General features: G+C 51.1%; 1 protein-coding gene across 4 annotated transcripts in view; it reads left to right on the top strand.

The window, feature by feature from the left end:
- The window catches only part of PFKP (phosphofructokinase, platelet), a 70382-nt gene that overhangs the window by 31839 nt on the left and 13456 nt on the right, over positions 1-25087 (top strand). For 3 of the 4 annotated variants that reach the window (XM_002806941.6, XM_035306761.3, XM_035306763.3), the window contains exons 3-16: positions 2517-2594; positions 4922-5111; positions 7287-7452; positions 8587-8631; positions 8869-8977; positions 10061-10156; positions 11796-11888; positions 12421-12546; positions 14948-15012; positions 15802-15871; positions 16073-16219; positions 18615-18685; positions 20655-20742; positions 21757-21909. In XM_002806941.6, the coding sequence (XP_002806987.2) occupies positions 2517-2594; positions 4922-5111; positions 7287-7452; positions 8587-8631; positions 8869-8977; positions 10061-10156; positions 11796-11888; positions 12421-12546; positions 14948-15012; positions 15802-15871; positions 16073-16219; positions 18615-18685; positions 20655-20742; positions 21757-21909 (1497 nt within the window). The remainder of the gene's footprint in view (positions 1-2516; positions 2595-4921; positions 5112-7286; positions 7453-8586; positions 8632-8868; positions 8978-10060; positions 10157-11795; positions 11889-12420; positions 12547-14947; positions 15013-15801; positions 15872-16072; positions 16220-18614; positions 18686-20654; positions 20743-21756; positions 21910-25087) is intronic. The other variant, XM_035306762.3, reaches the window with a different exon arrangement.

Raw genomic sequence — 25087 nt, 5'->3', positions numbered from 1 at the left:
AGAACTGAAGAATGGAGCGCTCTGTTGTGCACTCAGAATGAAGCATAATTCTTAGTAGAAACCTGGGAGTTTGCAGTGGTAGAGATCACTAAAAATGTAACCCCAAGGCTGGATTATCTCTCTTTTTTTTGGAGATGGAGTTTCACTCCTGTTGTCCAGGCTGGAGTGCAATAGCATGATCTCGGTTCACCACAACCTCCACCTCCTGGGTTCAAGCGGTTCTCCTGCCTCAGCCTCCCAAGTAGCCATGATTATAGGCATGCACCACCATGCCCAGGTAATTTTGTATTTTTAGTAGAGATGGGTTTTCTCCATGTTGGTCGGGCTGGTCTCAAACTCGTGACCTCAGGTGATCCACTACCTGGGCCTCCCGAAGTGCTGGGATTACAGGTGTGAGCCACTGCGTCCAGCCTAGGTTATCCCTTTATTTACATAGCTGCCCACCCACCTACCTACCTACTGTATTCTAGTATTCTAAGGACTATGGCCTCTAGGAGTCACTCGGCTTTGCCCAGGGCTGCCTGTGTCTGGGGTGTCTTTGTGTGGACAGAGCACGCGTAGCAGGACAGAACATAAAGGGTGCCTCCCAGGGCGCCCTGTGCACAGGGGAGGCCTGCATCCAACCTCACACATGCTTAACCCTTGCCGTCCGGGGGACAGCTACACTGCGCTCACCTGCACTTCATGGGAAATCTGTTTTCAGAGTGAGGGGAGATAATAATAAATAATAGTAATAATAATTGATCCCTAGAGTGGGCCTGGGGTGTGTTTGGAAGATGTTCCACTGCTTTGCCATGGAGGTAGGGGGACTGGTGATAGGCAGCCCCATACCAGCTGTGAGTGAGTGGCTGGGGCCTGGGCGTCCTCAGGAGGTGCCGATGGGGCTGCCAGCACTGAAATGAACTGCTCTGTTCATTTCAGAAAAGGCGGTGCATGACTGTTGCATTCCAGACTGTTTCTTCCTATCTTGTTTGTTACATATATGACTAGATTATAAACGTACGTAGAGCCAGGTGCGGTGCCTCACGCCTGTAATCCCAGCCCTTTGGGAGGCCGAGGTGGGCAGATCACTTGAGGTCAGGAGTTAGAAACAAGCCCAGCCGACATGGTGAAATCCTGTCTCTACTAAAAATACAAAATGAAAAATAGCCAGTTGTGGTGGTGCATGCCTGTAATCCCAGCTACTCTGGAGGCTGAGGCAGGAGAATCAATTGAACCTGGAGGATGTAGGTTGTAGTGAGCTGAGGTCTCGCTGTTGCACTCTAGCCAGGACAACAGATCAAGACTCTGTCTCAAAAAAATAAAACACACATGGATATATAATAATTTTGATGGAAATTTACATTTATAAGTGTACAAATTGGCCATCAGTGTGCCTGCACTATTGATTATATACACAGCTCCATAATGTATGGGTCATTTCATTTTTAAAAACCTTTCTTTTTTTCTGTCCTCTTGACCTTCACTAAGGAGGGGTTATGAATATACCAATAACCTATTACGAACTTTTCTAAATGCTGAATAGCTATTCCTTTGTAAGGTTAAATGCTGCGGAAAGAGAGTTCCGTAGATGAAGGTGAGGTGGGCACTGCTGCATTTCCTCGTCTTCTATATTCTATGGGGGAAAAGATGGGGATGCCTTTAGAAGTGAAAGGTCATTATCCGGCTGGGCACGGCGGCTCACGCCTGTCATCCCGGCACTTGGAGAGGCCAAAGCGGGTGGATCACCTGAAGTCAGGAGTTTGAGACCAGCCTGGCCAACATGGAGAAACCCCATTTCTACTAAAAATACAAAATTAGCCAGGCGTGGTGGTGCACGCCTGTAATCCCAGCTATTCAGGAGGCTGAGGCAGGAGAATTGCTTGAACCTGGGAGACGGAGTTTGCAGGGAGCTGAGATTGTGCCACTGCACAGCCTGGGCAACAAGAGTGAAACTCTGTCTCAAAAGAAAAGAAGAAAGGGGTAATTAATTGTTCATGGGCTTCTTCTCGCACTGTGTCCTCACATGTTGATATCTGATTCCCTAATGCAGTGCAATCACTCATGGAGAGTAAGTCAGGCAATGATTATTCAGCTGTGCTGTTCAACAATATTTAACGTACATCAAAAGTGGCCCAGGTTGCCTTGGCAGGTGGAGCCCCTGACAGAACACTCCATGTATGTCCCATGGTTGATATCGCTGTGTGCCCGTGGGTTTGTGCTGAGGTAAAATAATCACTTGGGGCGAACCTGGCAACTTTCAACCTCTCAGGAAACCTTGGGCATAGGACAACTGCTTGACGACTCCTCGCCCTGCTTGGCTGGGTCTAGGCAGACGTTCCCGTTACTAGAGACTCCATGTGAGGGCTTTCCCACAGTTCACTGCCTCTCTCCAGTGCAGGAACTGCCCTGTCTCTGACCAGCAGTGCTCAGGCACTGACGTTCACTGTCATTTTTCCCGTTTTATGTAGTTTAAGGATCGCTTCACGTTTAGTGACGTTCATCTCATTTTTAAAAGATTCTCCTATCTTCCCTAGGGCTACCAGGGCATGGTGGATGGAGGCTCGAACATCGTGGAGGCCGACTGGGAGAGCGTCTCCAGCATCCTGCAAGTGGTGGGTACCTGGCGGCTGTCCCTGGGTTCCTCTGAGTTAGAGACTCTTCTATGTCTAGTATATTTGCAGAACACTTGAGCTCTGAACACTCAAGAAATAGACATTATGTGGAGAGAACAGACTTTGTGAGAAGCTCTTTACTTGTGGTTTGGTCTGTAGAAATGTATGTTAATCTTTGGCTCACTTTGAGTACTTTTTAATGGAAATAATCCAAATCAGGCTGGGTGGTGTGGTGGGTTAAGCCTGTAATCCCAGCACTTCAGGAGGCTGAGGCAGGCAGATCACAAGGTCAGGAGTTTGAGACCAGCCTGACCAACATGATGAAACCCCATCTCTACTAAAAATACAAAAATTAGCTGGGCATGGTGACACGTGCCTATAATCTCAGCTGCTCAGGAGGCTGAGGCAGGAGAATCACTTGAACCTGGGAGGTGGAGGTTGCAGTGAGCTGAGATTGTGCCACTGCACTCCAGCCTGGGTGACAGTGCAAGACTCTGTCTCAATGAAAAAACAAAAATAATCTAGATCAGTGCCTCCCCACTGAAGACACTGGTGGGGCTCACACCTTCGTGCTGGTCCCAGGCTCTGGTCACATCGGAAGAGACATGGGGGGACTTCTGACAACCACGGAAGTTAGGTGGAGCAACATTTGCAAAACATCGGGACAGTGTGGGCTGAATTCAGACAGGAGAGCATTTCCATTGTGCTGTTGTGACTGACACAGGAAGATAAGATGTAAACGTGGGGTTGAAGAGTGTGTGTTTCTGTGTTTGGTGTATGTGGTGTGTGAGTTTGTGTGGTGTGTGTCTGTAGGTGTGTGAGTCTTAGGGTGTATGTGTATGTGTGGTGCACCCGTGCGTATGTGTTGGCTGCAAGTTTGTGGCTAGTGAGTCTGCATCTGTGGGGTATGTGTATATGCACTTTCCTTGTGTGTGTGTGGTGTGTCTGTGTGTACGTGTGTGTGGAAGAGAGGGAGAGGGAGACAGGGAGAGACAATGGGAACACAGCTGCTCCTCTGCAGCCAGTCATCCCAGTTTCCTTCCCAAGTTGCGTCCCATGGTCTCTTTGGTGGGACTTTCTGGGTTGTTGACTCTACCTCCCGTTGTGCTGGCTCTTGTGCTGCCCCCAGCTCTTTGCCCTGAAGGAGTCCAGAGAGCACCCCTGCCCTGCTCTGCACCCCCACCCTCAGCTGCCTTGGGGGCATGTCAGAAGTGGTCTCAGTCACACTTGGTACTAGTGACACAGGATTGTGTTGAGTGAATTTCAGTTTTTGTAACCTTTTCATGATGCTTTGATAAATTCAATGGTGGTAGGTTCCGTGTAAAGACATGAACTTTTCTGGGATTTGGAATATTAATAAGTCTCCATGTGTGAAAATGAGCTGTGCGCAGGTACCATGGGTACACTGAAACACACATTGTCACATCCATGCCGGGGGCTCCTGGGAGCTGCCTGCAGACCGAGGTCAGTAAGTGCTTTGCCTACAGCAGTCGCGGAGACAGCGCCTGCTGCGCTTGTGAGCAGCTCGCGTGAGGGAGTCAGTGTGAGCTTAGGGATCCAGGACAGATATTGGTGCAGTCATGATTTCATTTCAAGGAATCCTACATTTCTTGATTCTATCAACCATTCTTAGTTTTTGGAAAACCAAGTGTGACAAATCATGATCTGTGTCCCCAGGAAGTTTGGATGACAGAATTTAAGTCCCTGAAGACTTAGCTCTTTAAAAGGGGCAGTGGGTATATGGTACAAAACAAAATCCCCTTGGCCCCAGGTTCCTGCTGATTTTATTTGTGCTTGCTGTAAGAGGTGACTCAAGGGAGAGCCCAGCCGGGCCGCAGGTCATGCTGCTTCTCTTATCGCGGCTGGCAGCCTCTGGTGGCCAGTGAGCTTGTCTTTTGCTTCACGTACACCTGTTGGCCAGTGCTAGGGCAACTGCTGTGATGCCGCAGGCTGGTTCCTGCTCCATGTATTTAACTGATGGCTGCTGTGACACTGCAGCCTGGTTCCTGCTCCACATATTTAACTGATGGCTGCTGTGGCACCGCAGCCTGGTTCCTGCTCCATATATTTAACTGATGGCTGCTGTGCATCTGGCTCTGCACTTTCCCTGGCTCCTCCCAGGTGTGACGTGCCTGTCTTTCTCCATGAAATTCTGGTCTGGGACTCAAAAGAGGAAAATGCCGGTCTTTCATAGCTAGTTACTGACTCAGAAGATGCAAATGAGGAAACATAAACTCCAGCACCCCGTGCCTACAGTCAGCCTGTGTGAGACCTGCCTGGCTTTCCGTCCTGCCCAGAGGAGATAAAGAAGCTGGTGTCTTTCCCAGGGCGGGACGATCATCGGCAGTGCGCGGTGCCAGGCCTTCCGCACAAGGGATGGCCGCCTGAAGGCCGCCTGCAACCTGGTGCAGCGTGGCATCACCAACCTGTGTGTGATTGGCGGGGACGGGAGCCTCACCGGGGCCAACCTCTTCCGGAAGGAGTGGAGTGGGCTGCTGGAGGAGCTGGCCAAGAACGGTGAGTGGACACCTGCTCTCGCGTCCTGCAGGTTTCGCCCTGTTTCAGAGCTTTGAAACAGACACATTTCCCCTTCCCTGTGGCAGAGGCACCTGTTGTCACAGATCTTACAGGTTACCATCTCAGGACTTTTTATGATCTCAAAAAAACAACAGTGATGATCATAAGAATGCTATTAATGACTAGGCATGATGGCTCATGCCTGCAATTCCAGCACTTCGGGAGGCCGAGGCAGGCAGATCACCTGAGGTCAGCAGTTCAAGACCAGCCTGACCAACATGGAGAAAACCCATCTCTACTAAAAATACAAAAATTAGCCAGGCATGGTGGCAGGCACCTGTAATCCCAGGTACTCAGGAGGCTGAGGTAGGAGAATTGCTTGAACCCAGGAGGTAGGTGTTGCAGTGAGCCGAGACTGCACCATGGCACTCCAGCCTGAGCAATAAGAGCGAAACTCCATCTCAAAAAAAAAAAAGACTGCTATCAGTTTAACCTTACCATATGCCAGGCAGTCTTCGACCTTTTACCTAGATACTTTTATGGAATCCTCACGACAGCCATCTAAGCCATGTTTTGAGATCATCCCACTTACAGATGAAGAATCAAACAGCCACTCAGCCGTGGGGCAGAGCAAGTCCCCACCAGCCCTGGACACCAGCGCCCGCCTTTCAGCCCACACACAGCATCCCTCCAGCCCACTGAGTTCCCTGAAAACTGAAGTTGTCACAGGACTTTATTTAGATGATAAATCTCTGCTGATAGGTTATTCAGTATCACCTTTGACGCTACTTAGGAAAGCGTTTCTGAGAGCCCTGTTGAGTGTGTACGTTTTTGTTTTGACACAGAGTCTCTCTCCATTGCCCAGGCTGGAGTACAGTGGCACGATCTCACCTCACTGCAACCTCTGCCTCCTGGGTTCAAGCGATTCTCCTGCCTCAGCCTCCCCAGTAGCTGGGATCACAGGCATGCACCACCACATCCAATTATTTATTTATTTATTTATTTTTTAATTTTTAGTAGAGACAGGGTTTCGCCGTATTGGCCAAGCTGGTCTCAAACCCCTGACCTCAGGTCATCCACCCGCCTCAGCCTCCCCAAGTGTAGTTTTTCTTTCTTGAAGTGGTTGTTAGGTCATTGCAGTGCAATACAAAATATGACCGGAAGCATATTGTTTAACAGCAGCCTGGAATGAGGCAAAGCAGCTGTCAGCAGGTTCGTGAACATTCGCGTAGTGGGTAGAGAACGCTGCTCATTGGAAGCAGCCGGGCTTCAGGGTTCCCTCTCATCCACCTCGTCCTGGTCTGGCACAGCCCACTGCATGCACAGAGTGGGGGATGGAGGCCACAAGTCCAGGCCTAAGCTTGCCCCTGGTCCTTTGATGGCTCTGGGTCCCTTTCTATAGATCTGCCCAGCCCAGTTCTGTCCTGAGTGCGGGGTAGTTGCCACCCTGGACCCAGCTACACACAGATGCATGAGAAGTCACCATGGAGGTGACCTAGTGTCTTCAACTCTCAATTCTGTAATTGTAACTTTCCTTGTTCAAAGCCGTGCCACTCTCTGAAGCTGCCGCCAGGTAATCCTGAGGTTTGTTTACCGATGGCAAACGTGGCTCCTTCCTGTTCTTTGATAATCCACTGCTCTGTCTCGGTGCCAGGTGACAGCACACATTGTGTGTAACTGATTCCAGCCTTGTCTATGCAGAATCCAACTCCACAGAATCCGATTGCCTAGAGTTCTGAGAAAATGCAATAAAAAGTTGGCCAGGGCAGTGGCTCACACCTATAATCCCAGCACTTTGGGAGGCCAAGGAGGATCACTTGGCCCAGGAGTTTACGACCAGCTTGGGCAGCATAGGGTCTGGCTCCGCAAAAAGTTTAAGAAATCAGCCAGGCATAGTTCTAGCTTCTCAGGAGCCTGAGGCAGGAGGACTGCCTGAGCCCAGGAGTTCAAGGCTGCAGTGAGCTATGATCGTGCCACTGCACTCCAGGCTGGTCAACAGAGTGAGACCCTGTCTCAAAAAAAAAAAAAAAAAAGATAATAAATTATACCAGTAACAAATCAAAGGGTTTAGAATGGTTGATTTCTCTGCCACTGTCATTCTGCCTCACCCCTCGTGGGCACCACCGAGTAAGCCTTGGTAGTGCTGATGAGATGGGCTGCTGGCTCCCCACGCAGGCCAGATCGAGAAGGAGGCCGTGCAGAGGTACGCCCACCTCAACGTGGTGGGCATGGTGGGATCCATCGACAATGACTTCTGTGGCACTGACATGACCATCGGCACCGACTCGGCCCTGCACAGGATCATCGAGGTGGTGGATGCCATCATGACTACGGCCCAGAGGTAGGGCGCCCAGAGGGACCGGCAGGAGGCTGCCTGGGGCCCCATGTGTGCCCAGCTTGGACGTTACCATGGGCCCTAGGACATTCTGCAGGTTGGGTATCCTGGTGCTGGTCTTCTAACTTGACTTTTAGGAACTGTTGCAAGAAAAGTGTCCTCTGATCTGCTTTTCATTTTTAATTTTAACACATTCCTTTTTGCCCTGATGATAAAAGAAAAAATGTGTGTATTGGAATTTGAAAGGGAGAAACGAAATAATTATTATCTCGGTGTTGTACCCGAACATCTCCCGAAGGAATGGCAAAAGGCAAACTGTTGTGTGGATTTTCCACGCCACTGGTGAAAGACGCGGCCAGCAATGCCCTGCCCTGCTTGTAACCTACGGTTCACGAAGCGTGGTGGGGCGGCGGGGCCACAGCGTCTGAGCCGAGGTGCTCTCGGCTCAGCCGTTATCTCCAATAACTCTGCAGGATGCTGTGCAATCTCTGAAGCACCTTGCATGAAAACCATGTGGAACGGTAAACAGAATCAGTGTCTCCCCTATAAGGACGAGGCGCTGAATCCAGCCCCAGCACAGTGACTCCCAAGCCTCTGTGTGTGGCGTCCCATTCCCAGTGACACCTCATTGCACATTCTCGATGCCTGGGCATGACCCCTGCAGTTGCTGGAAATCCACAGAGTGGGAAGGCTGCTTGGAGCAGCTGGACTTTTCCCTTTCCCTGGAAAGAGCACGGCCTCTGGGCATCAACCACACTGACACAGGGACACTGCACTCCCTGGTTTCTGTGTGGGATCCAGCCGGGGCTCTTGACAGTGGCTGCTGACTGACCATGACTGACCATAGAGAGGTTGTCTGGGAAAGAGCAGAGCCCAGAGCCGGGGATCGTGAGTGTGTCCGGGGCCCAGGCAGGCGGGCGGTGTGAAATGTGCAGCTGGAAAGCACAGTGGTGGCTGAAGCCCTGTTCCTCCTAGGGATCTGGAGGGCTACCGCACAGGGTTTGCTTCTGTATAAATGGGCCATTTTTGAAGCCTCCATCCCTGCGGGCCTCCTGGCTGACTTGGCTGTCAAAGCCCCTTCTCTTTGATTTCCTTGCTGTGCCCAGGGCTGAGCGGATGCTCCCTCTGTTTCTCTTCCAGCCACCAGAGGACCTTCGTTCTGGAGGTGATGGGGCGACACTGTGGGTGCGTACCTGCGGTCAGCGGTGGGTAGACGTGGTTCATGTAGGGGCCCTTAGCACATCTCCCCAAGGCTGCACCCTACATCATGAATGCTCCATTCCCATGGAGAGTCCCAGAGGGGCTTCATCCCGCTTGGTATCCAGCATCCTGTCTGCCCATCTGTTGCTGACTGGGTGCCCGGGTGCTCTCACGGGAAGGCTCCTCTCTCCTGGGTGTTGATGCCCTTGCCTTGTCACGTAGGTACCTGGCCCTGGTGAGTGCCTTGGCATGCGGTGCAGACTGGGTGTTCCTTCCAGAATCTCCACCAGAGGAAGGCTGGGAGGAGCAGATGTGTGTGAAACTCTCCGAGGTAATGCGGGTCCCGTGGCCACTGATACCAGGCAGTGCCGACTGCTTTGCTGTAGTCAGGATCCCAGTGGGATGGTGTTTTAAATGAGTGAAAGTGTGTCTCTGTCTCTAGTTTGTCACACTCTGTATTTCACTCTTGGACTGTTAGCGTGGGGCACGTCTTCTCTGTGAAGGCCGAGACCGAAGGCAGGAGAGGTCTAATTTAAGACAGAACGAGTCTGGTTAGAATGCCCCATGTGTGCCTGACTCTGGCAGGTGGACTTCAGGCATTGCTGGCTCCAGGCTCCACACAGCTACCACTACCATTTTCTATGGAAGGGTCTTTAATGTGGGGCTTTATGGAAAGCAGAAAGGTTAATCCACATCATGGAGTGGCTGCTGTGTTCCTTTCGTGACCAATTTAGGTTCATGTGACTGCCGTGAGCGTAGGAAGGACGATGGGGATGGCAGAACCGTGGTCCAGCAGTGTGAGGCTTTTCGGGTGTGGCTGCGGCTGCCAGCTCCCACTGCCTGTGCTGTGTGTCCCCTCACACTCTCCGCTGCTGGAGCCTGTGTGCAGTACAACCTCATCCCAGTGGCCAGGCATCGGGGCTTCCCCTGGGAATGGCTGGGGAGGAGTGGGTCACAGGGAGGTGGCAGGAAGCTCGGCATGCATGAGGTACTGGGGGGGGGGGCGTCCCTACCTCTGTGTCCCTCCCCGTGGGGACCCAATCCATCACACTAGTACCCTCCCCCTGGGGCTGACTGGGGGCACATTTCTATCTGGTGGTGATGCGAGCCACCCAGTCCCAAAGAGCTCTCCTCCAGTGAGCCAAGACTGCCCTGCCCCTCCCCTCCTCCCCTGCCCCTCCCCTCCAGACCTGCCCCTCCCCTGCACCCCTGCCCCTCTCTTCACTCCCTGCTGTCAGCCAGAGCACCTCTCGACACCTTCTGGTGTCACTGGGAAGCAATTCTTAGAACATTTGGCGAAGATTCCAGCCTGGAAAAGGCCAGTTCAGTTTGAGACAGACTTCTGTGGTTTTGCTGCCACTGTTGCTAAGAACAGGATTAGGAATTTGAGGTCTTTAATTTTCTGTTTCCGCAGAACCGTGCCCGGAAAAAAAGGCTGAATATTATTATTGTGGCTGAAGGAGCAATTGACACCCAAAATAAACCCATTACCTCTGAGAAAATCAAAGACGTGAGTGCGTGGAGCTGCTTGCTCTCCCTTGGTTTCTGCCTGGAAGCAGGGGCGGTCAGCGTCATTGGCAGGCTTGGTTTAGGACACCGAATTATTAGCTTTTTATCCTTGATATTTAAAAACATTTTCCTAATGGCTCAGAACAGGACAGCATGGGAAACACAGTGCCCGCTCCACTTGCGTCCCCTCTTTCTGTGCCCCTAGAGGTTCCGGGACTCCCCAGTAGACAAAGGCGGTTGCTCGAGTGGCCACACATGCTCTTTGGATTAGAATGTTCCGGCTCCTAGACGTGAGCTGCTCTGAGAATGAGGACCGAGCGCTTGGCAGCCGCCCCAGGCTTCTGTTTGCCACAGTGGAAAGCTGACGTCTTCCTCTTCCCTATGCCCTCCCGTAACCCAGAGCATCAGCTGAGCACATTCTTACTCACAAAGCCGCTGTGTCCTCGTGGCCTGCCAGGGGACGGGCTCAGGCAGGCTCCGTGTCCTGGGGCTTGCTCAGGCTGGACCCGCCCGTCTGGAGAGGACGCTGATGCCATCGGCTGGGCTCCTGCTGTAGATGGGGCTGCAGGCTGCCAGTGCTGGGGAATGGGCTCTGGTTCCCACGGCTGTGGGGAGAGGACGTCCCCACCTGGCTTTGCAAGTCAGCTTCTTTATTGTGCTTTGTTACCACGAGCTGAGCCAGGCATGTCCTGGATGTGAAAACAGTGACAGGCACCTGGGAAAGACATCTGCCGATATTTACAAGAAGTAATCCATAGGCCAGGCGCGGTGGCTCACACTTGTAATCCCAGCACTTTGAGAGGCTGAGGAGGATGGATCATGAGGTCAGGAATTTGAGACCAGCCTGACCAACATGGTGAAACCTCGTCTCCACTAAATATACAAAATTAGCTGGGTGTGGTGGCACATGCCTGTAGTCCCAGCTACTCGGGAGGCTGAGGCAAGAGAATCCCTTGAACCCAGGAGGCGGAGGTTGCAGTAAGCTGAGATGGTGTCACTGTACTCCAGCCTGTCGACAGAGTGAGACTTTGTCTCAAAAAAAACAAAAAACAAAAAACAAGTAATCCATAAAGTCAAGGCAAAGATTTCATTTCCCACTTAACTGTGATGAAATTGTACAACTCTGGACCAAGAAGGAAACATGAAATTCACATAGCCCAGCCCCACTGTTCTCAAGAGGAGCAGGCTGAGTTCAGGGACGTTCAGGGGCCTGTCTGGTCCCTGGGGTGGCGTGCCCACTGGCTGGGACGAGGGGAGCACCTTGATTGTGCTGGGTGGCTGTTGAAATTGTAGCTGAACATGTTTAAGGTAGTTAAGGGAAGAGGTTGACATTTTGGTAAAATAGAAGTAATAGTTTAAATGCAAACTACTGACACTTCTTTTTAAATGAACACATTACTTGTATTCATTTTCTGGGTGCAAGCAAAGATTTTGGTAACAAAAGTATTATTTATAAAAACAAGCTTCAGCTGCCTGTTATACTAAATGTTCTGCTAGGAAACAAAATCTAGAATTGCTTTTTCCCACTTAGAGCTGAAGAAAGAGCACAAACACTTTTTCAGTGGCCGGTACCTGCTTCCAGGTCTGGGCTGCTGTGTCCGCGTCACGGTTCTGCGTCCTAACGACGCATTTCCTTGCAGCTTGTCGTCACGCAGCTGGGCTACGACACACGCGTGACCATCCTCGGGCACGTGCAGAGAGGAGGGACCCCTTCGGCATTCGACAGGATCTTGGTGAGGATGGAAGGGTTGGGCATGTTCACAAGGTCTCTAGGAGGGAGGGTTTCAGAGAGGTGCAGGCGTCATGGTGAGATGCTTCCCCGGAGATGCCAGCGGCCTGGGCCTTGTCCTAATGATCCTTGAGACCTCTGCTGGGGGAGGCCAGTGTCTAGGCATGCAGCCATTCAGGTCTCTCGAGAGCTCCCTAACGTGGGAAGGCACCATGCAGACCCCAGAGGGCACAACCCCAGGGCAGAAAGGCTCTGTTCCCAGTGTGAGTTTCTGGAAATCGACTCAGGAAAGCAGGAAACCCAAGTGCAGACCCTCAGCTCTTCACACTCCTGCTCTCTCCATCTGGCCCTGACCTCCCCTCTGCTCCCATCTTGCCAATTCTAATGGAAACTGCTTTTCTAAAGAGTTGGGCTGGAAGTGGGGAGAGCTGTGGGCGCCTGACTGAAAGGGTTGGAGGTCATGGAAAGAGAGCAGGAGGCGGCAGGGATAGGGCAGGGCAGAGGCCACTCGTGACCCACAGGGACCTGGTTTCCAGGCGAGCCGCATGGGAGTGGAGGCGGTCATCGCCCTGCTGGAGGCCACCCCCGACACTCCAGCTTGTGTCGTGTCTCTGAGTGGGAACCACGCTGTACGCCTGCCGCTGATGGAGTGTGTGCAGATGGTGAGTGGGCGACCCATGGCCGAGGGCGGGGGTGGGCGGCTGGGGACAGACACTGCTTGTCAGGCCAGGTGGGGCACCTCAGGTGTCTGGTCCACTGCTTATTTGGTAAACACTGGGTTACACGGCCCTTCTGAGAAGGGGGCGAGCTGCCTGTGGGGTAGGAGCAGGCTGGTGTTCCCACCCACACTTGTAAAGCCTGTGCCATCTTCGCGCTCTGGTTTTCTAAGTTACTGTCCATGTGGCATGTAGTCATAACCTCCCATGAAGTGGGGTCAGAGTGCCAGGATCCTCGACAGTCCAAGAGGATCCAGGTGACCCTGGTACAACCAGGCACTGCTGGAGGACCGTGGGTGGGGCGGCATTTCCTAGAGGAAGGTGGGACCTTCCCAAAGCTCTCCAGATTCAGTCACTTCCTGTCCTCCTCCCCAAGGACATTCAGGTCTGTGGTGGGACATGGGGATGGTTTCTGGTCACCAAAGATGCACCCACCCTTTTGAGGCCAGGGAATGGCCTGCCAGCAAGTGAAGAAAGGAAAGAGCAGTCCTGGTTTTCCAGTCATGGTTCAGTGGTGGAGCTGGCTGTGGGGTCAGCTGCAAAGTTGTTTTATTTTGCAAAGTTCATTCATTACTCCTGCTTTGCTGGGTCTTTCCAGTGACCCGAAGTGAAGCGAATGCCTCTTATCACAACACAAAGAGGCCACAAAGCAGTTCAGTCAAGGGGCTTGTTGAAAGTCACCTTGGAAACATAATTTCCAGAAGCCCAAGGGACAAGAGAGTATTTGTGTGTGAATGTGTGCGGCCTTGTGTCTCTGTGCGTATGTATGTAGACGTGTGTGCACGTGTCTGTAAATACATGTACATGCATGTTTGTGTATGTTTATATGCATGTGTGCATGTTTATGAGGCCATGTCTGCATGTGTGTATGTATGTTAATATACATGGGTAGGCATTTTCATGTGAGTTATTGTGTCTGCATGTTAGTGTATGTGCATATGTTTATACATGGGTATGCATGTTTGAGGTAGTGTGTGCATGTTTGTGTGTACGCATGTTTATATGCATGTATATGCATGTTTGTGAGGTAGTGTGTCTGCATGTTAGTATGTGTGTGCATGTTAGTGTGAGGTATAGTGTCTGCATGTTAGTGTATGTGTTTTTATTGTAAGCATGTTTATGTGAGGTGTGTATGTTAGTGTGTATGTGTGTTTACATGCATGTGTGTGCATGTTTATGAGGAAGTGTGTGCATGTTAGTATATAAGTGCATGTGTGTTTATATGCATGCCTGGGCATTTTGTGTGAGGTAGTGTGTCTGCATGTTAGCATCTGTGTTTATATGCATGCTATGCATGTTTGTGAGTGGTAGTGTATCTGCATGTTAGCGTGTGCATGTAGGTTTACATGCATGTTCATGTTTGTGAGGTTATGTATCTGCATGTTAGTCTGTCCATGTATGTTTATATGCATGTTTGAGGCATTGTGTCTGCATATCGGTGTATGGATGTGTTTATATGCATGTATGCATGTGTGTGAGGTAGTGTCTGCCTGTACATGTATATGTGTCTGCATGTGTGTGTGAGGCATGCCTGTGTGCATGTGAGAGGCAGTAGGCTTCAAAGGCTCAGCCGCTGAACTACAAGCAGTAAGCGTATTTTGGCCTGTGTCTCGTGTCTCTGCTTGTCTAGAGAGGATCGCTGCAGGTGGAACTTGCCCTGACCTTGACACCCCCCTTATGTGGCCGAGGGAGCTGCTAGTGTGCACCTGCTGATTGTCAGGCATCTTCCTGAGGGTCTGATATGTTTGAGTGACCTTAGACATCGCTGGAAGTAGGGGTGTTTTTCTCATCTTGCAGATGAGGAAATTGAAGTTCAGAGTGAGAAAGAACTTGCCTGAGATCCTGATGTTGCCCGGTGTGTGTCAGTCCCAGCCATGTGTCCCAGGGCATCTGGGACTCTGCTCCCCGCCCGCTGAGACCTCCCTCCTGTCCACATCCCCCAGTGAGCTGGTGTGTTTTGTTTTGGTCTTTCCGACCATAATCAAATCGAGGATTCCTCAGAACCATGCCTGAGAGATTTCATTTCCTCTGGCTTTGTTCTTAGAGTAAAATCTTCACAATCTTATGTCCACAGACAGCAGCTGATGCCTCCTCTTTTTTTCTCAGCAGCCTCCTGAGCTAGGCAGACCCCGGGGCTGCGACCTCACAGCCGGGCAGTGAGGGGCCAGCTGCCAACTAGCATCAGGACACACTTGGCGGCTGGTGGTCTAGACCATTAACCCTGGGGCTGCCGGCTGCCTGGCTCAGACTGGAGGCAGCCGGCGGGAAGGACTGAACAAGCCTCCACCCACCTCATCCAGTGTACCAGGTCCTGACACATTCTTTCTTTTCGTTATTGTTTTAAAAGACTCAGGATGTGCAGAAGGCGATGGATGAGCGGAGGTTTCAGGATGCGGTTCAACTCCGGGGGAAGTGAGTGCTTTGGAGAGAGCTCTGCTCTGTCAGGACCATGAGCCCCTCAGGCCCGGCCACCGTACATGTGCTGGGGGTTGTGCTCATTCCACGTGAACGTGAAAACTCAGAAGGTCAGACGGTACTCACAGCACCACTTTTGCCATAGCAGGCCTGGCGACTGGTTAGAGAGAAGTCATTTCCTGAATTTGCCATTGGTCCTTTTCGGCGAGGTAGGGGTTGTTTAGGAGCTAACGAGAGAGTAAGGCACAATGTGACTCGTAGCCCACATTTGTTTGTTTTTTTTCAAGACAGAGTCTCCTGTTGTCCAGGATGGAGTGCAGTGGCATGATCTCAGCTCACTGCAACCTCCGCCTCTCAGGTTCAAGTGATGTATTGTGCCTGGCTAATTTTTGTATTTTTAGTAGAGACAGTGTTTTGCCAGGTTGGCCAGGCTGGTCTCGAACCCCTGATCTCAAGTGATCCACCCACCTCAGCCTCCCAAAATTCTGGGATTCCGGGCCTGAGCCACTGCACCCAGCCGTGGCCCATGTTTTGCAAGAGAACGTTATGAAGTGTAGAAGCGTGCCCTTTTCCCTTAATCCATTTCCACACGAGATGTGCATGGGACTGTGGGGCCCAGTCAGGGACTCTGTGGTGCGTGTGGAATCCTGAGGCCTCCTCCTCCTGCCCAGATAGCTGGCAGACATGCGGAATGCTGGCGGAGAAGCCGCCTTTTCTCACACAAGCCCCATGTACCCGACTGTCCAGTGTATCCGACTCTGATCCGACCACATCCTCCTCCTCTAGGAGCTTTGAGGGCAACCTGAACACCTACAAGCGACTTGCCATCAAGCTGCCAGATGATCAGATCCCAAAGGTAGGCGGCCGGCCTCCCATGATGCCCCGGTTTTTCTTCTGCTCCCTGACCTCTCCCGTGGGGCTCCCCTTGTGGTCTCTGCCTCTCCGAATGAGGCCACCTGTTTTCTGGCCTGGCACAGCATGGACCACTGCCAAGGTGTGCAGTAAATGGAGCTCGTGTGCACCCATGACCGGCTCCCGCCCACCTTCTGTCTTGCAGACCAATTGCAACGTGGCTGTCATCAATGTGGGGGCACCTGCAGCTGGGATGAATGCGGCTGTGCGCTCAGCCGTGCGCATGGGCATCGCCGACGGCCACAGGATGCTTGCCATCTATGATGGCTTTGACGGCTTTGCTAAAGGCCAGGTGAGTCACCCAGGAGGCTGCAGCAGGTGTCTGAGTGTGGGGGATGTGGGGAGGCCCCTCCATGGCCCTTACACCCTTTAAGGTTTTAGTCTAGGACCCTGTGACATTGGGACTGAATGACTACTTATTCGAGGCATTGCTTCTGCAGTAAAATCCCAGCCTAGGGTAGGTTTTAGGCCCTCTGCGGGAGCCCTGGGTATGAGGTACTTTTGAATTTTCTAAAGTGGTGCCTCTGGGGTCTGATGGCCCCGACATTGGGTGAGAAGGATGGTGACTTCGCCTTGGAGGCTGTGGTTGGTTTCAAATGGGCACTGAAGTTGAAAAGGGCAGTGTCTGGTGTGTGCAAGCACCCGCTTAAACGAAAACGTTCGTGAACACCGTGAGCACCTCAAGTGCCGCCTGTCCACTTTACATGTGCTCGCCTGTTTACGCCTCACACGAAATCCAAGATGTTATCCCCATTTTCCTTACAAGAGAGCTGAGGTATGGAGATGCCGACGGGCTGGGTGAAGAGACAGGACAGGAGCCCAGATTCGGCCCCTGACCAGGGCTGCACCAACAAATACCTACTTTCTGAAAATTTTTGTTGAGACAGAATCTTTCTCTGTTGTCCAGACTGGAGTGCAGTGGCACGATCTCAGCTCACTGCAACCTCCGCCTCCCAGGTTCAAGTGATTCTCCTGCCTCAGCCTCCTGAGCAGCTGGGATTATAGTCATGCACCACCACACCTGGCTAATTTTTATATTTTTAGTACAGATGGGGTTTCACCATGTTGACCAGGCTGGTCTTGAACTCCTGATCTCAGGTGATCCGCCCGCCTCGGCCTCCTGAAGTGCTGGGATTACAGGCATGAGCCACCTCACCTGGCTTCCTACTTTGTGAAATTATTACACCGAGGAAATGAATGAGCAAAGGACAGACAACTCTCTGGTTCCGTGGAGACTGGGTTTTAGAGTGGGAGAGGACAGTGAGTGAGGATTTGCTTGCTGAGTCCACATGGGCATAAACGGAGGAGGGAAGAATCACTCCATTCCTGGACTGAGCAGGTGGAAGGGACAGAGTTGCAACTTACCGGGCCCAGGAAGCCTTGAGATGTGCTGCGTGAAGGAAGAATGTGGAGTGGAGGTTCACGATGCCAGGGCAAAGGTGTGCATTCCCCGGGTGAGGACAGGACTGGAGATGCCGGGGCAAAGGGGTGTATCCCGGCTGAGGACGGGACTGGAGATGCTGGGGTGAAGGGGTGTGTCCTCCCAGTGAGGATGGGACTGGGGATGCTGGGGTGAAGGTGTGAGAGTGAGACTCCATCTCAAAAAAAGAAAAAAAATAAAAGAGTAGGGTGGGAAGAGGAAACCCCTCTGTGCAGGAGACCCCCCACCCTCACCCACAGACAGGTTGGGTACAGTTGCCCGCCAGCATCCCTGGGAACCACCGATTCACCTTCCACCACTGTTGATCCCCTTTCTCCACTGGCCCAGCCACCCGTGTCTCAGCAGCAAGAACCAGATTAGGAACTGTTCTGTCCTGGGTGGATTCTGCTTTCCCTGTCTTTCTTGTTCAGGCCCGTGAAGATTAATTGGCCTAAAACGGCTGTTTATTTTATTTAGAGAAATACTGCCTTCAAAACTGATTGATATGGTTCTGTCAACTTGGAGCTCTTTATTTTAGATCACGTGTGTGTGTGTGTGTGTGTGTGTGTGTGTGTGTGTGTGTGTGCGTGTGTATACACCTTGAACAATATTTACCTTTTGATATAGAATAATCTTTTTTATAACCTAATTTACCTGGAGATCGCAATGCAACATAGCAGTGCGTCCACCAAATCTGTGAACTTACCCAGAATCTCGTCATCGGAAGCTGTGGAGCTGAGGTTCAAGACCCGCGGGTTCTCCTCCCCCGGGTTCTCCTCCCGAGGTTCCCCTCCCGCAGGTTCTCCTCCCCGGGGTTCTCCTCCCATGGCCTGTGCTGCCCTTGCAGCATCCTCCTCTTTCTGCAGTGACCTTAGTTTGCTTAGTAATCTGTCTTCTTATTTTTCTACCCAGTTTATAAGAAATTAAATTTTCCCTTAATCTTTTACCAATTTAGAAACCATGTTACTTTTCTTTTCCTGGCCGGTGGCGGGATCTGGGGAGCTGGTGCACCTCACGTGGCGGCAGGGTGAGCCGCAGAGGCCCCGGCAGGCAGGAGGCAGCCACTCTGCTGCTGTTCATGAGTTTTGGCTTCGGACTCTGTTCTCGCCTTGATTGATCCAGGCATCGCTCTAAGAGCGGTCTCATATGCATCACAAATCTTCCCAGGAATGCAGCCTGTTGGAAAGCACAGAAAGCTAGTGTTAGCACCTTCTGACTTGCCTTTGTTTGTTCGCTTTAGCTGTTTCATTCTGTGTTTGCACATTAGATCAAAGAAATCGGCTGGACAGACGTCGGGGGCTGGACCGGCCAGGGAGGCTCCATTCTCGGAACAAAACGGTGAGTTTCAAATCTCAACTCTCCGACCTGCTTTTAAGGAAGAAGGAAGAGCCGTGTCCTGCAGGAGACTGGCTGGGTGTCAACACCCCTCAACTTGCGATTCCTGGAAAGGCGTTCCTAAAGGAGGGGTGCAGGCGGTTACCCCTCCTCCCTCCAGTGGAACTGTTCATGTTGCAGGGAGCTGGGGGTGCATCCCAGGGCTTGAGAGAGATGAGGCAGTAACTGGTGAATGCCTTCTTCATTTGTATTTCCAGCTGCTGGGCCTAAACCTCCCCATAGGGGTCAATAAAGGTGAAGGGGTTGCGGTGGCTCACACCTGTAATCCCAGCACTTTGAGAGGCTGAGACAGGCAGATTGCCTGAGATCAGGAGTTTGAGACCAACTTGGGCAATGTGGTAAACCCCATCTCTACTAAAATACAAAAAATTAGCCGGGTGTGGTGGTATGTGCCTGTAATCCCAGCTACTCAGGTGGCTGAGGCAGGAGAATTGCTTGAACCTGGGAGGCAGAGGTTGCAGTGAGCTGAGATTGTGCTACTGCACTCCAGCCTGGGTGACAGAGTGAGACTCTGTCTCAAAAAAAAAAGAGAGCTCTCCCCTCATGACAATCTCAGCTCACTGCAACCTGGGCAACAGAGTGAGACTCTGTCTCAAAAAAAAAAAAAAAAATAGGGGGAGTCCACGGAGCCTTGGTGACGCACTCTGAGCGAAGCCGAAGCAGTCTTGGTAGCAGGTAGCACTGGTGGGAACAGCTGCCCTGAGCAGCTGTGACTCAAGGCTCAGATTTCCACAGCCCAAGAAGGGACCCAAGGAATTCTAGTCTAAAATGTCTTTTTCTGACCTACAGTAAGCCTCCACGTCCCTGCATCGCTGGGGATGATGGGGTTTTCTAATACAGATGAAGTCTGAGTTCTTCTCATCTGTGATCATGTCAGGGGTACGAATATTAATATCTGTCCTCACTACAGGTTACATTCTAATATGGAAGGGAGGTCGTTTTTGGCAGATAAAATAAATGATGGATTCCTCATAATTCTGGCTTTTTGTTCCAAGGGAGTTAGCTGCCCCCTTTGCTTTGCTTTACAGCTGGGGCCCTGGTACTCCCAACCACTGGCAAGGAGCCACAGAGCAGGGTTAGCTCTACAGCTGCCTCCCGGCTGTTCCCATGAGCCCCGTGTGCCGGTGCCCTGGACGGGAAAGCTCTAACTAGAGACAGGTGCATCCCTCGGTGTGCATCCTGGGGCTGCCGGCCAGGGTGCTGCTCTTGAAAACCTAGAGTGTTCTGGGCTGGTCCTGCAGAGGCTTAAGAAACCTCATGTTAGGGCCGCGCAGTTTTGCAGTTAGCTGCATCCACTTGTGTGCTCCGATTGCCTGAACATTTTTGCCCCACGACGTCTTATAAATCTACCAAGACTATACAAGGGCTTTCTCCAGTCAGCATGGAAGCTTCAGGCAGGTTTGGGATGGGATCTAGGGAGGGGCATGGTCTGGTGTTGGACTTCTTGGCCATGTCATGTGACATCAGTGATAGCACAGGGGAGGGAGAGCAGGTATGAGCAGATACGATTTTAAATGAGATCAGTAGTGGATAGATAATGCATGTGTAAGTTATTTGGAAACTGGAAATTTCCATTTAAACAATTGTTAATAATTATAGGCTATTATTATAATTATTTTCCTAGTGGGGCAGTAGAGTTCTTTTTAGGTCGAGGTATCAGCTGAAATGCTTTATTTCATTTTCTCATGAAAACACTGTTTTGAGATCAGATTCCTGGTCATTCTGCCGTCTATCAGCCACAGTGGCACGAGTGAAATGGCAACAGCAAACATTCCCCACTCCTTACAACCATACACTGGGGAGGGATGCTGAGTAGGGACCAGCATGGTTTCCCAGGGTTCCCGGCGTCATGTCCTGAGGACTGCCTAGAGCTTGGGGTGTCTGACATCATTCTCAATTTGGCTGTTTTCAGCGTTCTCCCGGGAAAGTACTTGGAGGAGATCGCCACACAGATGCGCATGCACAGTATCAACGCGCTGCTGATCATCGGGGGATTTGAGGTGCGTTAGTTACTGTTCCTCTCTTAAGCCGCCTGTCAGTCTTGCAGGTGTGAGCCGCGCCCTGTGTTGGCTAAACATTAAGCGACGTGTTCGCTACAGGCCACGAGCTGAGATGACAGGTTCCCAGACCCAGCTGCCACTGCAGAATTGTAGAATGGAAGAATAGCAGGTGGTAAGACGTAGCCTAGAAGTGATCCAGTTCCAATGAAGCAACTTAACCGAGAAGCAAAAGCTCGACCCCTGAACTGGGACTCATCTATTCAGTGAGCTCTCGATGAATTTCAGGTCTCTGGAAGTAATTCTGTCTCTCGAATTCAGAGTCCAGTGGCTACTGAGAGAGTAAGGTAGTTATACCTAGAATTTTGCTTAAAATCATATATTAGACTGTAGACACTATTTTTTTTTTCTATTCATTGAAGATTAGTCCCATGATAACTTTTCTGCTTACTTTCAGAAAAAGTAAGAGCCCGCCGGGTGTGGTGGCTCACGGCTGTAATCCCAACACTTTGGGAGGCCGAGGCAGGCAGATCACTTGAGGCCAGGAGACCAGCCTGGCCAACTTGGATAAACCCCGTCTCTACTAAAATTACAAAAATTAGCCGGGCATGGTGACAGGCAGCTGTAATCCCAGCTACTGGGGCAGCTGAGGCAGGAGAATCGCTTGAACCGGGGGGGGGGGCGGCGCAGAGATTGCAGTGAGCTGAGATTGCGCCATTGCACTCCAGCCTGGGTGATGGCAAGACTCAGTCTCAAAAAAAAAAAAAAAACCTCAGAAAGCAGACTCTGCCCCATGCGTGAAAGGGTTGGTCTTCTAACTGATGGTGTCCTGCTCCCTCTGTGCCTAGAACCTGCTGATCCTCATGTGTGGTCTTCATGCGACTTTGTGTTGCTCTAGTAGTGGCTTCGTACCACCCCAGTGTGCTCCGTGTGTGCCGTGGTGGAGGTGGCTCTTCCAGCAAGACCCTGCCTCCCCCGCTTCCCTCTCGCCCCACAACTCCCACACTTGTCTGGCAGGCCTACCTGGGACTCCTGGAGCTGTCAGCCGCCCGGGAGAAGCACGAGGAATTCTGTGTCCCCATGGTCATGGTTCCCGCCACTGTGTCCAACAATGTGCCCGGTTCCGATTTCAGCATCGGGGCAGACACAGCTCTGAATACGATCACTGACGTAAGTCCGTGCAAGCACCGTGAGGCGGTCGCCGGCTGATGCTAACCGCAGGGCCCCAGCCCTTTTTATCTACCAGTGCGCTAGAAACGGCCTTTTTCAAATACCCTGAATGCCGGCTGTGGTGGCTTTACACCTGTAATCCCAGCACTTTGGGAGGCTGAGGCGGGTGGATCATGAGGTCAGGAGTTCGAGACCAACCTGACCAACAAGGTGAAACCCTGTTTCTACTAAAAATACAAAAAAAAAATTAGCTGGGCATGGTGGCTTGAGCCTGTAGTCCTAGCTACTTAGGAAGCTGAGGCAGGAGAGTCACTTGAATCCGGGAGGCAGAGGTTTCAGTGAGCCGAGATCATGCCACTGCATTCCAGCCTGACGACAGAGCAAGAGTCCGTCTCAAAAAAATACATACAAATAACCTGAATGAGAGCTTCTCCTTCTTTTTTCCCGCCTAGAAAAGGATCTTTACAGACTGAAAATTTTCTATCTCATTCCCAAAAGTTTTACCACCTCTTCTTCTGTGTGGCCACCAGGGGGCGGTAGCGTGGCCGAGACGCAGGGCACGTAAGCACCTGCAGCCCTGAGGAGTGCTGGGCGCTGTATGATGGCACCGCATTAAGACTTGCCCTGTGTTTTGTGTTTCTGTGCTGGGCCTAAATTTCCTTTGTGCTTCCAACACCCGCTCTGATGAACCCCTGCCTTGATGCTGAAGGTAGAAATTGAACTGAATATTTTATAATTTTATTCATTGTCCTGAATGCACGGTTGCATTTTACCTCTTTGATCTTGGCTGTTGACCTCACTTTCCCCTTTATAAATTGGGGATGTTAAATTACATCTAAGGCAGTATCTGGGCTAGTTTAGTTGGTTTTCTTTTTCTTTTTCTTTTTTGGCCAAGAGACAATAATAAAACAGAAATATATAATTTTTTTTTTTTTTTTTTTTTTCTGAGACACAGGGTCTTACAGTGTCACCCAGGCTTGAGTGCAGTGGTGTGATCTCAGCTCACTACACCCTCAACCTCCTGGGCTCAGGTGATCCTCCTACTTCAGTCTTCCAAGTACCTGGGACCACAGGTTCGCACCACCATGCCAGGCTAAAAGAAATATACTCCTATTACCATGTTCGTGAGTCACACTTGGTAATTCACGTGGGAGTTTAAAGATCTATATCTAACCAAGAAAATATTTCATTTTTTAAAAATTTGATGTCTAAAATTTTTCAGCATGTCTCAAGTTTTTTCTTGTGAGACTTGGGTTTGCATGAATATTTTTCAAAGTTTTTTTTTTTCCTTTTTCTGAAACCTTTGGCATGAAACTTATTTCTAGCACTGGTAAATAAAAAACCAAGCTTTTAAAATACACCTCACATGGTAAGTGATGCTTAGCACTCGTTTCCTGCTTTTCCGAGCATCTTAAACTTTCTTCACTTTCTTTACGAAAGAATGTTGCCCAGGGCTTCCTGTGTTCACTGGCTTTGGGGGCCACTTTCACCCTCTTTTTTGCGGTCACTAATCTTTGACCTAGACATGGCTTCTGCTCTCCTGGTGATGGGTGGCACGGTTTGCTGCTGCCGGGCCAGCCCGGCTCCGGGCTGACCTCCCGCTGTGAATGTGGATTCCATCATTGCTTCTGCTGCTTTTTTACCACCTTAGCTAGATTTTTGGGTCTGTGAAAGTTGAGTATGTAATGGGAGGGATGGAAACACCCTTTTTCCCTAATTGTTACCTAATTGGAGCTTGGCCAAAGAGGATGAGTGGAGAATTTGAGAGCTGTCACTGCGTTTAGTGGGCAGGTCTGAAGATGGAGGACAAGGCTGGTGTTGACCTCCCTGTGACTTTTTATTTCCAAGTTTATTTCCACACAAAGCATAGATCCTTGTGGTATGTGATGGGTACTTTCAGGCATGAAGAAAACAATCTCTCTTTTTAATTCCAGAGTCCTCTGCTGTAAATAACTTTTTTTTTAGATTATAAATATATAACAAATGGGTAGGGTCAAAATTTGAAAACTGAAGTACCTGAGGCAAAAACAGCCCAGAAAGGTTGGGTCCCGTCCACTCTCACTTTTCTTAGAGGGATTGTGGGATTGATTTATTATTCAGTTTTTTTTAATTCGGTTTTTCATTCAGGTTTCTCAAAGTTGGTTAAACCATTTTTTGTTGTTGTTGTTGGAGACAGGGCCGCACTGTGTTTCCCAGGCTGGAGTTCAGTGGCACAATCATGATTCACTGCAGCCTCCACCTCCCAGGCTTAGGTGATCCTCCCACCTCAGCCTCCTGAGTGGCTGGGACTAAAGGTGCGTGCCACCATGCCCAGTTAGTCTTTCTTATTCATATAGAGACAGCGTCTCCCTGTGTTGCCAGGCTGGTCTGACTCTGGTTCAAGCAGTCCTCCTGTCTTGGCCTCTCAAAGCACTGGGGGTTCGGGAACGAGCTACCATGCTGGGCCTTGAGCTAACTGATTACAGTGTCTGAGAAAGAACCGGAACCTGTGGTTAGTTGAGCCTCCTGTCTGCTGGGCACGGCCACCTTGGTAAGTGCGTGTATGCATCCTCGGTCCGGTCTGATGCTCAGCTCCTGGGAGCGAGGCTGTCTTGGGGGTGCTGTGGTTCTAATCTCGTGATGGGCACATGACGCCAGCTGGCTGAGGTCACCTTGGCAAAGGCTGCAGCTGCTCGGGAGCTGGGGCAGGGGAGAGAAAGCCACCGAGGGTCCCTCTGTGGACCCCAAAGGGAGGGGAGCAGAGATGAGAACACAGCAGCTGTTTTCTCCAGAGCCCTGTTTACTGATGGCCAAACAAGGTGGATCCTGAGAAGGCTTGGATTTGGGTCTGAACTGGGCTCTTGGCCATAGAAGAAGAGGGGCTGGTGGCGTCCTCCGGAAGCGAGGGCACGAGGCCACTCGACCTGGGTCACTGTCCTGAAGCCGTCAGAGGCTGAGGATGCCTGGGAGTGAGCGTCTGTTCCCTGTCCAGCCACACCCTCTGTTACCGGTGACTCACTGTGGCCCTGGGCAGCGTTTTGGTTTGAGCTCCATAGATGGCTCCAGTATCCAATGGCTCATTTTGTTCACAAAATTTGGGGATTTTCAACGGGGGTGATTTTGCCCCAGGGGATGTTCAGCAAGTCCAGGGCTGCTTCTGGTTAGAACTGGGGGAAGGGAAGCCCTTAGCATCTGGGGC

Source organism: Callithrix jacchus, chromosome 7 (assembly GCF_049354715.1).
Source record: "Callithrix jacchus isolate 240 chromosome 7, calJac240_pri, whole genome shotgun sequence".
Lineage (NCBI taxonomy): Eukaryota > Metazoa > Chordata > Mammalia > Primates > Cebidae > Callithrix > Callithrix jacchus.
The sequence above is the reverse complement of the archived record's forward strand: the minus strand, read 5'-3'. Positions and strand labels throughout refer to the sequence as shown.